Source organism: Plecotus auritus (assembly GCF_963455305.1).
Source record: "Plecotus auritus genome assembly, chromosome: X".
NCBI lineage: Eukaryota > Metazoa > Chordata > Mammalia > Chiroptera > Vespertilionidae > Plecotus > Plecotus auritus.
In genome coordinates this window covers 128,898,093-128,913,956 of record NC_137784.1, presented here as the reverse complement: position 1 = coordinate 128,913,956, position 15,864 = coordinate 128,898,093, and the positions used below count along the sequence as shown (strand labels likewise).

Genomic DNA, 15,864 nt, shown 5'->3' with positions numbered 1-15,864 from the left:
TGTAATAAAGTGTCACAAACTGATAGCTTACAAAGTAAATTTTTTTCTCTCCCTATTCTAAAGGCTTCAAGCCTGAAATCAGGGTGTCAGTAGGGCAGTGCTCCCCTGCAGGCTTAAGGGCAGGGTCCTTCCTGTCTCTTCCAGCTTTTGGTGGTTGCAACCGCAGCATTTTTCTCTCTCTCTGTCATCACATGACCTTCTTCTCTGTTTGTCTCTGCATATTGTTCTCCTCTAAGGACACCGGTCATATTAGATTAAGGGCCCATCCTCCTCCAGTATGACCTTAAGTAGTTATATCTGCAATGACCCTATTTCCAAATAAGGTCACATTCGAAGGTACTGGGGCGTAGGCCTATCATCATATCTTTCTGGGGAACACAATCCAATTCATAACAGAGATAAGAGGTTAGCTACAGAAATTAACAATCTACAAAATGATCATGTGGTTACATTCAGAACAATTTAGTTTGTCAATCCATCTATAAGCATTCACCAAATATCTATTAAATTAACCAGCACTGAAATATTAATACCACTTCTTAGAAGAAATAATGAAATGACACCAGGCCAATCATTACTGAGACACTCCTCACTCAGCATGAATAATTGTTTAATCTTGTTTCCAAAGAGGTAAAAAAAAAATAAGTTAGTAACTATATATTGGGCAAATACTCTGGACCACAATGGGAAATTCTTAAAAAAATGAGTCAGATCTTCAAGGAGCTAGCAACTGAGTTGGGGAGATGAATAAATGTAAGACAAATTAAATAGTCATAAAGACAATGAATAGGTATAAATTAAATAATAATAAATACAATAATACAAGTGATACTATACAACTAAGGCAAAATAGAATATCTGGTCATCAATAATCATGGCTTCCATTTATTAATCCTTCATGATGTGCCAGGTAGTGTTTTAAGCACAGATGAACTCATTCAATGCCCTCAACAACCTCATAAGGCAACTACTATTATTACCTTCATATGAAAATACACAACCCCAAGGAACAGGAAGGTTCAAAAACATGTCCACTAAGAACTGCCAATGTTAGAATTCAAACACAATCAGTCTGGCACTCTTACCCACTAATTCTCTAATAGATGATCAAGTTAAAAATGGGGATATTATGCCTTCTGCTTACACAACTGAATAAAAAAATTTTTTTTTGGAATTCCATCTCTATGTAACAAAATCAGATGGTCACAAAGAACTCTAGTCTTCATTTTAAAGACACATAAACAAATAGTTTACTTAAAAAAAAAAACATGCACTAAACCAGTATATTCCTTCTTGTTTGTCCACTGCAATATTACTTTGTATCATAGAAGAGTTTTTTTCAAACTATATTTTTAAAGGAGGAAAATTTGTATTACTAATAGACAAAAATAGACTAAATACCCCATGAAGCACAACTATGATATAATGAGGTCTTTGTTAAAATGCCCATCAGCATATATGTAGCTAGATGAGTTATTCTTCAAAGTAGTCCCTTTAGATGGTGTGCATTTATTCCAGCAACACTGTCAACTATTCCCAGTATTCTTTCAGTTCTTTTTTTGAAACTGCCTTTAGAGTTTTTAAAATATTTTTAAAATATGTTTTTATTGATTTTAGAGAGGGAGGAAGAGAAAGGAGAGAGAAAGAAAGAGAGAGAGAGAGAGAGAGAGAGAGAGAGAACATATATGTGAGAGAGAAACATCATTTGGTTGTGTCCCGTAGGCACCATGGACAGGACCTAACTCGAAACCTGGTCATGTGCTCTGACGAGGAATCAAACCAGGACCTTTCGGGTTTTTTTTATATGTTTTAAATATATTTTTTAAAGGATTAAATAGGATAATGCTCAACCAACTGAGACACACCAGCAAGGGCTGCCTTTACAGTTTAAAGCCACATAAAACATCTTCTTATGAATTTTACCATATCTCAATTTTTAAATTAAACACACTGCTTCCAACAACATGAATGCTCACTCTGTCTATTTAATAGATGGGCCTCAAAATTATTTCAGCCTAGAGCCAAAAGCCAAGGCCTCACTCAAAGATTTGACACCACTGAGGATATTTTTTTAAAAAGTGCCATGATCTCTTAAGGCAATTCTAAAGAACAGTTCAAAGAATGGGCTGGATAATTTTGATTTGGAGCTTCCTGTTTCTTCTCTGCATGGGCTAGAAGTAAAAAGCAGAAAGTGAGATTTTTTTTAAATGTTGCATATGGTCTCCCAATTATTGAAAATGCTAAGCTTGATATATCTTAATTAGTCACAATTTACAAGAGCAGGTTGACCTTGAAGGTTCACAAAGATCAGCACCAGGACTAGAAGCCTGTCCAAGAGGCAGTTTGCCACAGTAGTTAGAGGAGTGTCCAAAAGCAATCTCTAATGACCGGCTTCATTAGAAGCCTTGGAGATTCAGAAAGAGAAAGACTTGCAGTGACCCAGAGTATGGACAATGTTTATCTTCCTGCTTGGGGCAGTTAACTATTATTCTAGCCATACATACAAGTGGCAACCCACCCCTGCTATAGAAGAAGGTGAAAGAAACGAACAAATAAACACACACACACACACACACACACACACACACACTTCTAGAACTTGGCACTGTTCACAGGGAGGAAGTTTTCATAGATGTGGAAGAAATAATCTAAAAGTCAGAAATAAAAAAGCAAGGAGATAAAGAGGAACCAAAACCAGTGTCAAAAGAATGGCAAATAAAGGGAAGATGAAGAAATTCCAGTACTATTACTATAACTGTGACACATATAAATCTAACACTGATAATTCCCATGGCTTTTGAAGGAGCAATATATGCTGCTCCACAGAAGAATAAAAAGAATTCCCACACAGGACAGTGTGGCACAGCAGTTGGAGTGTCAGCCTGTGCACCTAAGGGTCACAGGTTTGATTTCAGGTCAAGGGCACGTACTTGGGTTGCAGGTTGGATCCCGGGTCCAGGTCAGGGGCAGTGTGGGAGGCAACCAATTGATGTGTCTCTCTCATATCAATGTTTCTCTTTCTCTCTCTCTCCCCCTCCCTCCCTTCCACTCTCTCTCTAAAAAAAATGCAAAGGAAAAAGTATCCTCGGGTAAGGATTGAAAAAAAAAGATTCCCAACAGGGCTATTCATGAGGTATATTATCTTCCTGAAGATGGTATCTGAGACATACATAATTCTACAAACACAATTCAACATCTAATCATAACAAAAATAAATTCTCAGCAGACTAGGAATAGTCAAGGGTACCTATGTAAAACCTATAGCTAACATCATTCTTAATGGTGAAAGATGGAATACTTCCCCACTAAGTGTGGCGACATTGCATTCAATATCTTTCAGAGATCTTAGCAAGTTTAATAAGGCAAGAGAAAGAAATAAAAGGCATAACATATTGTAAGGAAGAAGTAAAATTGTATTTGTAAATGACATGATCATGTATGTCAAAAATTCCTAAAAATATTACAGAAAACTATTAGAACTAGTAAAATTAGTAAGGCTGCATGATACGCAAGGTCAACATAAAAATTGTATTTGTATTGTTAGCAATAAACAAATGGGCATCTATATTATAAAAGGCCTGTGGCCGTAACACCGTAATGACCAGTCACCAGGAGTTGCATTGATGGGTGTCACGGCGCGGCAGGTCTGGGTTCCCACCCCCACGGTGGCACGATGGGTCTGGGGTCCCGCCCCCACGGTGGCACGACGGGTCTGGGATCTCACGCGATTTTGCGCGCTGGGCCTCTAGTTAAAGTATAAAATGGGGTCTGTCTGCCACTATAGAGCTAAGCATTTGAGTTAAAAGTGCAAAGTCCTAAAGGGAGATATAGGAGAAAATCTTTTGGAACTTAGGCAAAGATTTCTGAGAGCACAAAAAGCACAAACCATGGAAAAAAATGATAAACTGGATTTTTTGAAAAGAATAGATTATTGAATTTGAGAAAGCGAGAGAAACACCCATGTGAGAGAGCAACATCCATTGGCTGCCTCCTGCATGACCCCCACTGGGAATCAAGCCTGCAACCTAGACATGTACCCTTACCCGGAACTGAACCGTCAATGCTTTGGTACATGGGACGATGCCCAACAAACTGAGCAACACAGGCCAGTTTAGCCAGGGCTAAACTGGATTTTTATCAAAATAAAAAACCTTTGCTCTTTCAATAGCACAGTTAAGAAAATGAAAGGATAAATCACAGTTTGGGAGAAAGTACTTGCAAATCACATATCTGATAAAGGTCTATATCGAAAATGTATGAAGACCTCTTATAACTTAATAATAAAACAATCCAATAAGAAACAGGCAAAATATTTAAGCACACACTTTACCAAAGATATATGAATGGCCAATAAGATATATATGAAGATATACTCATCATCATTAGTCACAGGAATAGGCACATTAAAACCACAATGTACTACCATTACACACCCACTGGAATGGCTGCATTTTAACAAGACAGATAATAAAAAGTATTGGTGAGGATATGGCCCACGCAGTGGAAATGCAAAATGGCACTTTGGAAAATAGGGTGACAGTTTCTTGTAAAGTTAAATATACACTAAGTATATGGCCCAGCAATGAAACACTTAAGTCCACACAAAAGACCTGTAAGCAAATGTTTATAGCACTCTCTTCATAATGGCAAAATAATAATAATAATAATAATAACACAAAAAAACACCCAACCCAGAATAAACTCAAATGTTCATCGACATGGACAAATTATGTTAGCGCTACACTTCGGAATACTACTCAGCAACAGAGTCACCAACTGCTTATACATGAGACAATGTGGATGAGTACAAAAAATACTCTGCTAAATAAAAAATAACCACAAGATACTATATAAATCTACCCTCAACACATCTCAAATAACTACTAGTATTCAGACCACATTCTTTGACCTTAATACAGTTAAATTAGAAATCAGTTTTAAAAATACCTACAGCTCTAGCTGGTGTGGCTCAGTTGGTTAGAGCACTGTCCCACACACTGAAGGGTCTTGGGTTCGATTCCCAGTAAAGGCACATACCCAGGTTGTACCTTTGATCCCCAGTCAGGGCACAAAGGGGAGGCAACCAATAGATGTTTCTATCACATTGATGTCTCCCTCTCTATCACTTTCCCTCCCTCTCTTTCTTCCACTCCATCTCCCTTCCTCTCTCTAGAATCAATAAAAAACATATCCTCATCCTTGGATGAGGATTAAAAAATACTAATAATAAGTAAAAATAAAAATACCTAGAAAATGTATTTGTAAATTTAAAAATAGACTTCTAAGCAACACACAAGTGAATGAAATAATCACAATGGAAATTAGAATATATATATACTATAAATAAATAATAATAAACATACTATGTTTTAAAATATCTAAAACAGCAGAATAAATCCAGACAGAAGGAAGAAGAAAATAAAGAGTGATTTGCAGAATGTATTTTTTAAGTGAAAAAAGCAAGAAGCTGATCAGTGTATGTAGTATGCTTTTTCAGTGTAAGAAAAGGAGGGAATATAAGTGTGTGTGTATGTGAGTGTGTACATGCTTACTCAAATTTGCAAAAGAAGAAACATAGAAGAATGAATTAAAAATTAATGATATAGTGTCTGGCCAGTGTGGCTCCATGATTGAGCATAGACCTCTAAACCAGGAGGTCACAGTTCTATTCCCAGTCAGGGCACATGCCCAGGTTGCAGGCTCGATCCCCAGTAGGGGGCATGCAGGAGGCAGCCAATCAATGATTTTCTCTCATCACTGATGTTTCTATCTCTCTTTTACTCTCCCTTTCTCTGAAATCAATAAAAATATGTTTTTTAAAAACCACAGAAAACTAATGATATTGATTGAGTAGGGTGGGGGTGGACAGCATGCTTGGCAGGAGACAGGTATGAAAGTAAAGCTTCCCAGAATATACATTGATATAAATTTGACTTTAAAATCATATGAAGTTTTTACTCACTAAAAATTAATCAAAATAATGAGAATAAAATTATGCTCATTCATTTCTGCTTGCTGACAAACCTCATACTACATAACTACAACTGAAAAAAGCCCTGGGTAAGACTAATCAAGAAAAAAGAGAGAAAGCATAAATAAATAATATTAATATTTAAGAATGAAAAAACAGATGTAACTATAGATATGGCAGATATTAACTGGTAGTTTAAAATCTTCCCATACCAAAACACTAGGCCCAGGTGGCTCTAGGGGCATGTTCTTACCAAACACTCAAGTAACAGATAACTCCAATCTTATACAAACTTCTAGAGACCAGAAAAAGGGAATCCAGTACGCTCAACCCACTTTACAGAGTTAGCAAAATGATACTAAACTAGACAGAGACAGCACAGAAAAGGAAAATTAAAGCCAAATCTCACTCACAAAGACAGATATAAAAATCCTGAAGAAAATGCTACCAACCAAATACAGCAGTAAGAAACACATTGGGTTCACGTGAGCAATACAAATTTGACTAATGCGGCAAACTTATATTAGAAAATCCCTTTAAATAACTCACACATTAACAGGTTTAAATCGGGGAGGGAAACGTATCTCCATAAAGGCAGAAAAAGAAGGCTGATAAAACTTAACATCTATTTATGCAAAAAAAAAAAAAAGTGTGCACCAGAAGTTTGCCTACACAAAACCTAAAGTAAATATAATACTTTCTGGTGAAATATGGAAAACATTGCACCCTCTCAAATACAGATCTTGGGCCCCACCCCAAACCTACAGAAGCAGACACTCCACCCTGGCTGACAGTGAACTTGTCATTTGGGCCACACACTCAGATGATGCTGATGAGCTGGCTGCTCAAAGTCAAAGTGGGAGTCAAAGCAGCACAAGGGAGGGGTTCTCCAACAGTTGAAGACCCACTGACAATGAATCTGCATTTCAACCTGAAGTCCAGGTGATTAGCAGGGCAGTCAGGTTGGGGACACAAATACTCCTATCATAGCTGCTCCAGAGCATCATGCCAGAATCACCCAAGCACTTTAAAATTTAAAATGCAGATGTCTGATCTCCCCCATATCAAATAAATCAGGTCTGTCGGGGGAGCCTGGTCAGCAGGTTGTTAAAGCTCTCTAGGTGATGCTAAAGAACAGTCAGCATGGCAAACCACTAGGTTTTCTAGCCCGGCCCTCTCCAAAGAGCCCAAGAAGAAGGAATTCTTCAAGTTCTTTGAAGATGCCCCCAAGAAAGATGCTTGCATTTCACATGTATATCAATGGTGACTTCTTAAACTGGCTTACCAAACTGAAATGGAGAAAAGAATTCTCTGGTACTTAGTGGGGATGCTGTGAGGAGTCAAATTAGATATATGTCATAGCACTGGGCAAAGGGCTTGGCCCAGATTACACCAAACATCAACACGAGGTTTCATAGAGGTGGCAGTGGCCTTGACAGCGAATATGCTAACATCACCAGCACATTAAGGTCAAAATTATCTCTCACCCGGCCAGTGTTGCTCAGTGGTTGAGCGTTGACCTATGAACCAGAAGGTCACAGTTCGAATCCTGACCAGGGCACATGCCTGGGTTGTTGGCTTGATCCCCAGTGTGGGGCATGCAGGAGACAGCCAATCAATGATTCTCTCTCATCATTGATGTTTCTATCTCTCTCTCCCTCTCTGTTCCTCTCTGAAATCAATAAAAAATATTTTTTTAAAATGTATCTCTACAAACTGTGCTATTCAACACTGGAGCCACTAGGCCATGTAGCTCTGAAAATGTGAAATATAGCTAGTCCAAATTGAAGGGTGCAGTAAATGGAAAGTACATACCAGAATTCAACAACTTAGTACAGAAGAAGGGGAAGATATCTCACTAATTATTATACTGACTAGAGCAGCCGTGGGCAAACTACGGCCCGAGGGCCGGATCCGGCCCGTTCGGCTGTTCTATCCAGCCTGCGGAGCCAAAAGAGCGGAGGGTTCTCTTGCTCTCCCCTCTGCTCCTTTACTTTGAATTTATATTAGTTCACACAAACACTTCATCCATGCTTTTGTTTCGGCCCTCCGGTCCAGTTTAAGAACCCATTGTGACCCTCGAGTCAAAAAGTTTGCCCACCCCTGGACTAGAGTCCTGATGCACGAAATTCATGCAAGAGTAGGCCTTTGCAGCCGCAGCGGCTGCCTAGATCCCTCCCTTGCAGCCGTGGGCCAGCTGCCTGGATCCTTCCCTCACTGCCAAGGCAGCTGCAGCCCCTGCTGCTGCAGCCCCGGCTTGGTCCAGAAGGATGTCCGGACTAATTAGCATATTACGCTTTTATTATTATAGATTACATGATGAAATGATATTTTGGATATACTGGGTTAAGTCAAAATCTATTATAAAAATTTATTTCATCTGTTTCTTTACTTTTTTAATGTGGCTACTAGGAAAACTGATTACACGTGTGGCATGAATTATCCTTCTAGTGGACAGTGCGGCTGATGGGTCAGTGGGGAAGCCAGGATTTGAATTGTTACTTAGTCCAGCTTCTCAAACTTTCATTTGCATACAGATCACTTGGGTTGGGTCTTATTAAAATGCAGATTCTAGTTGTGCAGGTCTGGCAGGGAGCTAAAATTCTGCATGTCCCCTAAACTCCCAGGAGCTGAGGAGGAGCAGGGGCATCCGGGTACTATTTATCAACAAGGAAAAACTGTTTGGTGTCATGAAGTGATGGGAACTTCTAGAAGAATGATCACACCAATTCAGAGTTGATAACAGCAAATAAAGGAAATGGCCAGCAGGGTTACACTCAGCCCCAACTTTCAAAAATCAGTTATTATGTCCTGCAGCGAGGATTACAAAGAGGTGAGGGCCAACTCCAATTGCCTTCTACCTGTGGGGGCGGTAGAGATTGGAACTTGCTCTCAGACAGGAACCACTGATATGTGCAAGGAACAATTCTGGACTAGGAAGCTTGAAATGGAACCTTGACTGGGGTTTCTTATATCCTGCCTACCACATAACCAGTGTCAAGAGCAGCACCCTTCTGGGGTCTCACTGAAACCAAGTGTAAGTCTTCCTTCTTACTATGACCCACAAATAGTACTGACATATCATGGCCAGAGGTCACTGCTGTGCAGGGTTATTTCTTATTTCAGTAAAACAACTCAGGTCAATTGCAACCCTCCTGGAATGAACCCTGAGAGCAGTCCCAGTTCTCTTCAGTCCTTACGTAAATCATCTTAGGGACATAAAGGAACTTAAAAGTTCAGACAAGGACATTATAAGCACCACTACCTGATGCTAAGAATCCCCTTCAGGACCCACCTCTGCCTTCAGAGCTCCCACGAAGCGTAAAGCAGGACACCATGATCCGTTCCATTGCAAGAGGCTCTGGGAAACAAACTGTGTTTCCTTCTCACAAAAATCTCAAGGATATGATAGCAACATGTAACAATGACTACAAACTAAAGAAAGGGCATCGCTGTGTTGTCAAGGTCTGTAAGCAAGGGAATCCAAGCTGGAGGAGTTACAAACAAGTTGCTTTCTCTTTACTTAAAATTATTACCATTTAACTTCCCCTACCCCTGCACACCCCCAACATACTAGCAAGCAAAACCCCCCAAAACTAACCTAATTGAAAACTGTTCATGACAATAGTCCAAACATCCAGAAGCTGGGAAGAAAATGGTGGGAAAGCAATGTGTGAGACCTCTCTCAGCACTGGACTTAAAGAACTTTCTTATTCATTTGCTAATTGACCATGGAAAGAAAGGCTAAGCATGAGCTCTGTTGTTTCATCTGGCAGTCAGGGAATATAATCCTTAGACAGACAACAGAATTTCTTGAAGTGAACTTATCCAAACAATTCTAAACTATGCCCCCCTTGCCCAGTTGAAGTCAAAGAATGTTTAGTAAATGTCTACTGCATGAAGAAGGCTATGTTAGGTTTAACCTGCCCAGAACAACGTCTCCAACCTCAGCCGTCTTAATAACAAGTTTGGAAATTGAAAAAAACTAATACTGAAATACACAGGTATTACATATTAAGACAAAGAGTTGAGGAATACAATACTAAACTTATATAAGTACATGAAATTTTCAAGAGCTACTTATGGAGTAATTTCAAGATACTGAGAAACAAATTCAAGTAACAAAAAAAGGAGTACTCAGCACCTGTCCTGTTTGAATAAGGCAGTGAGGACCTGGAGAGCGATTGAGTCATTGGATTTCTTCTTGTCCCAACACCAAGAGGCCATCAGCCAGTTTAGTATGGGTAGAGGAACTTGGCAGTGACTCAAGCTGCACTGAGGATCTAAGGTAAGGTGTTGATTTGAAAAAGGAAAGACTTCCATTTTGAGACACTGCAAAAAAAGGCAGGTGCTATTCTGTGATGGAGAGATTGCCTTGCTATCTATCGCCCTGAGATTGTTGGTTTTACAATACTATCATTTTAGTAATAAAGAAAATGGGAACTTGGGAGGTGTACCAATGGCTTCAGATCCATTTGAGAGAGGCAATAAAACACTTGCATATCTCAATGCTGACAGAAGGGGGAGAGTGAGGCAGAGGCCACACCTATAGCTATGGGGAAGATGAGCCAAGAACAGGAAGGACGCTGTCCTCTAACACAAGTTCTCCCAATAATGATGGCTTATATAACACACGACTGCAATAACAATAATGCCACAGTGTCTTCAAAAGGTGCTGTTGCACATTTGACTCTCTGAATAGCTCTGGAAATTTGGTAGGGCAGGTTTTCTTAGATCTATCTTACAAACGAAAGAGCCACCAGCAGGTGAGGTAAAATGACTTGTCCCGTGTCATAGAGTTAACTGGTGCAAAACTGGAACTTGAACTTGCTTATGGAATTCAAACTCAAGATTTCTACCACCTCTTTCCCACTACTTGTTTCTCAGATAGAAACAGAATGAAAGCAGTAGTGCAGGATGCCAATTTTCTAAAGAAATGCTTCCCACATTCTTAAAAACAAAAAGATGAGATTGTCCTGGTGCTCTTGTGAAAAAATACATTGTAAACATTTAACATGAAAAACCATCCTCCAATTACATGATGGCAACTGGATCTCCAGTTGACTAACTCCAACTGGGTCTCCTGGTACCTTCTCACTTTCAAAGCAGAGGGATTTAAAGGATTCTCTTGTTCTATTCTTGTTTGTAATAACAAACAAAATATGGACTCAAGTTATTTGAGTCTAAACAGTAAAGGGAACTTACACTGCAAGAACTGTGATCACTGCTGCCAACATCACATGAAACTAAATGCTCTACTCAATAATGAAATGAAGACAAATGTCTAGAAAATCAGGCTTACTAGATTTCCAAAAGTTTATAAAAACATGTCTGGAATCCTTTTTTTCTTTAAAAGAAAAGAATGGAGTTCCATGTAGTTCAAGTTAAAAGAAAGGAGTTCCATGTAGTTCAACTTTTCTTGAGAGCCTATTCTAAACACTTAACATAGAGTATCACTTAGTCCTGCCCAACTTCCCTTTGAGGAAGTTACAATTATTTTCACTTTACAGATAAGGAAACTGAGGTACAGAGGTAAGTAACTCCCCTAAATTCACACAGATAATACTAGAGCCTGGATTTAAATCCAGAGTCAACAGCTTATAAGCAAATGACAGCCCCTGTCACCTCATCTGCCAGAAAGGAAAAATGAACTGAGAAACTAGAAAATAAAGAAAGCAGAACTTCAAAGAGGTCAGAAGCAGGGACGGGGATTACTAAAGAATAATGAAAACAACCACTTATTCTTTTATAAAATTAAAAAAAAACAACAACTTTAGAAATAACAAGAAACACTAGCCTTTGAAATCCTTTGGCCACCAATTCAAAATGTCGCCTAGTAAGCCTTGAAGAGGCTCTGCTTTTCTCATTTTGGAGCCTTCAATAAGAGCAAGAACCACATGTTCTTTTGGTGGTTTTTAAAGTAACTACATTTTGTTAATCCTCCTTTTATTTTGGAACAAAGATTACTAGAGTGGTTTATGTAACTTTTATCATTTTTCAGAACCTGTACAAATGAAAACACTTGTTTTGAAGCCACTGAACATACAGAACATGAGAGAACTGAAAAGGTACTAACTAAGCAGATCAACTTTTTTTTTTTTTTTTTTTTTGGTCAGATGAACTTTAGAGTAAGCCATCATTAATGCCAGTTTATTGGCACTCTTGTTCTTAAGAAGCTGAGTGCTTCTTCACTCTAGAGCTACAGGCATACCTTATGTTGTTCTTCACTTTATGGCACCTCACAGATGTGTTTTTAACAAATTGAAGGCAAAACCAAAACCCTCCACAAGCAAAAAGATGACCACTCGTTTTACTGTGATAGTCACTTTACTGTGGTGGTCTGGAACTAAACCTGCAATTTCTCCAAGGTATGCCTGTAATTTCAAAATGAACTTGTTTCTTTACAAACCACACGATATGAAGATTGACAAGCATTTCAGATAGTAGGTTCCCAGTACAAATCAGTGTGCAGGAAAAGAAATCAACAACCAACACTGACCTCAACAGAGTCTTCTGTAGCGAGAGTGAGGTAACCACTGATACAGCAAGGGACTTGAAAACTACCTCTCGAGGTATTTGAAACCACTTACTGTTTGCATGTAAGGGGGAAAATTCAATTAAAAATGAGGCTGTGGTGCACTTATCATCCAAAAGGGAGTGTCTGGAGAAATGATGGACTCCACAGAATCTGAGTCAGACAGATTTACTTTTCTATTTATTTACTGTAATGGAGTAGTATGTCTGTTTCAAAATTTATATACTGTAATTAGTCGATTTATTTACAGTAATTTATTTATTGTAATTAGTCTAAAACTATCAACTCAAAGTAATGTCCAACTCACTCTCATTCATGCCAGCCTGTTGTCATCATAGAGTTCCAAAGTTCTATTTTTCTTCATATTGTTCATCTCCACTGGAAAATATAGCATTGTTTATTTTTTTTATTGTCTACTTCCCTACACATTAGTTCTGTAAGGCAGGGATTTCATCAGTGGTACTGTCTGCTGTCTTCCCAGTGTGTAGGACATTGTGAACAGACCACAGGCCTTCTGGGTTGAATGAATGAAACAACTGACAACTTGATAAATGTGTTAGAACTTTAAGGTAAGGAGACCAATTATTTAATAACCACACTAGAATCGGGAGCCTCCAAAGAATGTTCTCCACTTTCAAACATGTCAGGAGGTTGCTATACCCTAGCAGCACCAATGGTTTGAACCTAATCCATGGTGTGGAATCTCTCAAGCAGGGGTCCTCAAACTACGGCCCACGGGCCACATGCGGCCCGCCGAGGACATTTATCTGGCCCGCCAGGTGCCGCTGCCTGTCCTGCTTAGCAGCCGACTCGTCCCGGGCCCGCAGTGCGCATAGGAATTTGTTCATAGTTTGTTTTTTTTAAACTATAGTCCAGCCCTCCAACGGTCTGAGGGACAGTGAACTGGCCCCCTGTTTAAAAAGTTTGAGGACCCCTGCGATAGGTTTGGTTTGTGAAATAGCCAAAAGTCATTCAGAGTCAAATATGGTAAATAAGTTAGTTGTGCCCCAAATATATGTTGGATGAAAACAACATGTGTCTATAAATTAACAAGCTTGTCTTATTTGGCTGGTAATCTGGTTTAGAAGGAAATTCAAAACAGTTTGAGCTACAACAAAATCGCTGGCTCAGTCTCAAACTCTAAGGTGGATAGTTTGCAAGGAAAAAAAACTGAGCCATGATAAAGAAAGAAAGAAGGAAGGAAGGAAGGAAGGAAGGAAGGAAGGAAGGAAGGAAAAGAAAGAAAGAAAGAAAGAAAGAAAGAAAGAAAGAAAGAAAGAAAGAAAGAAAGAAAGAAAGAAAGAAAGAAAGAAAGAAAGAAAGAAAGAAAGAAAAGTACCCAGGCTAGACAGCCGCCAAGATATCCCCCGGAGACCTTATATTAGCTTTGCCATTAAGTTGTCTGGCAGTCTGTGTCACATTAGTTATCCTCTCTGAGCTTCAGTTTCCCCATCCAGGAAATAAATGAACTTCAAGGTCCCAGTCAATTCTAATATGCCATGATTCCATTCTTGTGAACGTTTAGTGTGTCTGTTTCAAAACCAGTTACAATCCACTTCGCCTCACACTTCATATGCGTATAAAAGGCGTATAGTATATTTTTGCAGCAGATCATTTCATCTTTGCTTAGGCAATAACTAAAATTAGTTTTCACTTCCTGAGCGTAGTTAAGGGAGGCAACCCGGCAAACGGCGCTTGCTGGTGCCTGTGCATACTTCCGACTGCGTATCAGGGAACTAACCTTTCCCTTTCAGATCTTCCTTTAACTGTTGCAAAAACAGACAAACCTCCCATTTGTGACAGAAACAAACACTGGCAAAGAGCGCAAATCCAGGATTCACGGCAAATGACCGGCTGCGGCCGCTCCACAGAACACACGGGGGATGCGGCGGGCACCCACCCCGCTCACAGAGCCTCCATGAGGACCAGCGGAGGCGCGTTGCCAGGGAGACAGGGCGGCCGCCCGGCCCACTCGTCGACCCAGGACCGGGAAGTAAAGTCCAGGCAGCGGCCACGACGCCCCAACCCCCATCCCCCGGCCCTCTGGCCCGGATTCCAAACCCGACCTTCGCCTGCGGTGGGCCTGGGACCTTGGACGAGGAGAACCTGGAAGCCTGAAGCACCTGCCTGCTACTCTCTGGCCTCAGCCCTGGCCGGCGGGAACAGCCAAGGCTTTGGGGCAAATCCACCCACCCCCCGGGCGCTGCGAGGCACCTAAGGACCTGCCAGCCTGGGGAGTCTCAACTTCCTCTTCTCGGTCCCCCATCCCCATCACACCACGGGTCCCCGCAACAGCCAGCTGGGAGACAGGCCAGCAGCAAGCGCTCACCCACCTTGGGATCCGGGCGCCACCGCCGTTGCCAGGCTGCTCGGCTCCCGGGCCCCGCTCCGCCCCCTTCAGGGTCCTCCCCCTGTAGCCTCCCCGCCCTTGGCCACCGCCCTCCGCCATTTTCTGCGCGCCAGTTGGTGAGGATGCATCACGTGACAGGGGCCGGGGTGGGCGGAGGGCTCCAGGAAGCCTAGGGAGCCTCTCCCAGGGGCGGGGCTTTTCGCCCAGGAGGCTGCTGGGAAACCGTCTTTGAAGGGTCTGGCGAGAGGAGGCCACTGGGAGTTGTAGTTTAAAATAGGGTGCTGGGAATGGGCCGGCCAAGATGCTGGGGGCCACCCTTGGAGTAGGCTCCAAGCAGAGGCCCCTGGGAAGCCTAGTCCCAGGACTCTTCTGTTTTTCTCCAAAAAGGGGAAACCCAGATGGAATACTTCCCTAGATAAAACTTTAGCGGATGTCACTAAACTTAGCTGTTTTTATTGGGTACATAAGGTTGGCTAAGTGAAGTTGAGATACTAAAAGGGAAAAAGAAGTTTCACTTTCTCTCCTGCAGAATCTGCAATTCACAAACCCAGCTCAAAGTTGAGGCATTCTTCATGCAATGATAGCACCTTTGCAAGAACTCTCTTGAGACTTAGTGACAAAGTTCCTTCTACTTTTTGAGATTTGGAGCAGGCAAACATTAATACAGTAAAAAGAAAGAAAAAGAAAAAAAGAGAAAGGAGGAAGACCACTTAGAAGGAAATTCAGTGTGTAATTTAAAGCACACACACACAACACATACTTGGACTCATAGATTATGTGAAATATTCTTTATGATGCATGACAATTATACATAAGCAGTTCAGGTAAATGATGGTTAATAGGATTACTTTAACATGACCTTTTCCCTCTCATTTTTTAGTACTCCAGCATCTAAAAGCAGATGTTTTACATACCAGTATATGTGTGTATAATCCTATGTCATTATATATACACATACACACATATTAAGTCTGTTGAAGAGTTCAGACTTCTCAGATGAGTAACAAG

General features: G+C 40.6%; 1 protein-coding gene across 4 annotated transcripts in view; it reads right to left on the bottom strand.

Annotated features, from left to right (window-relative positions):
- MTM1 (myotubularin 1) overlaps window positions 1-14,915 on the bottom strand; it is a 109,874-nt gene extending 94,959 nt beyond the window's left edge. For 3 of the 4 annotated variants that reach the window (XM_080652190.1, XM_080652192.1, XM_080652191.1), the window contains exon 1: window positions 14,840-14,915. Coding sequence is in view for 1 of the 4 variants with exons in the window: in XM_080652189.1 (XP_080508315.1) it covers window positions 12,814-12,819 (6 nt within the window). In the remaining 3 variants the exon portion in view is untranslated. Of the gene's footprint in view, window positions 1-12,813; window positions 12,885-14,839 lie in introns of all 4 variants that reach the window. The other variant, XM_080652189.1, reaches the window with a different exon arrangement.
- Between the last annotated feature and the right edge of the window lie 949 nt (window positions 14,916-15,864).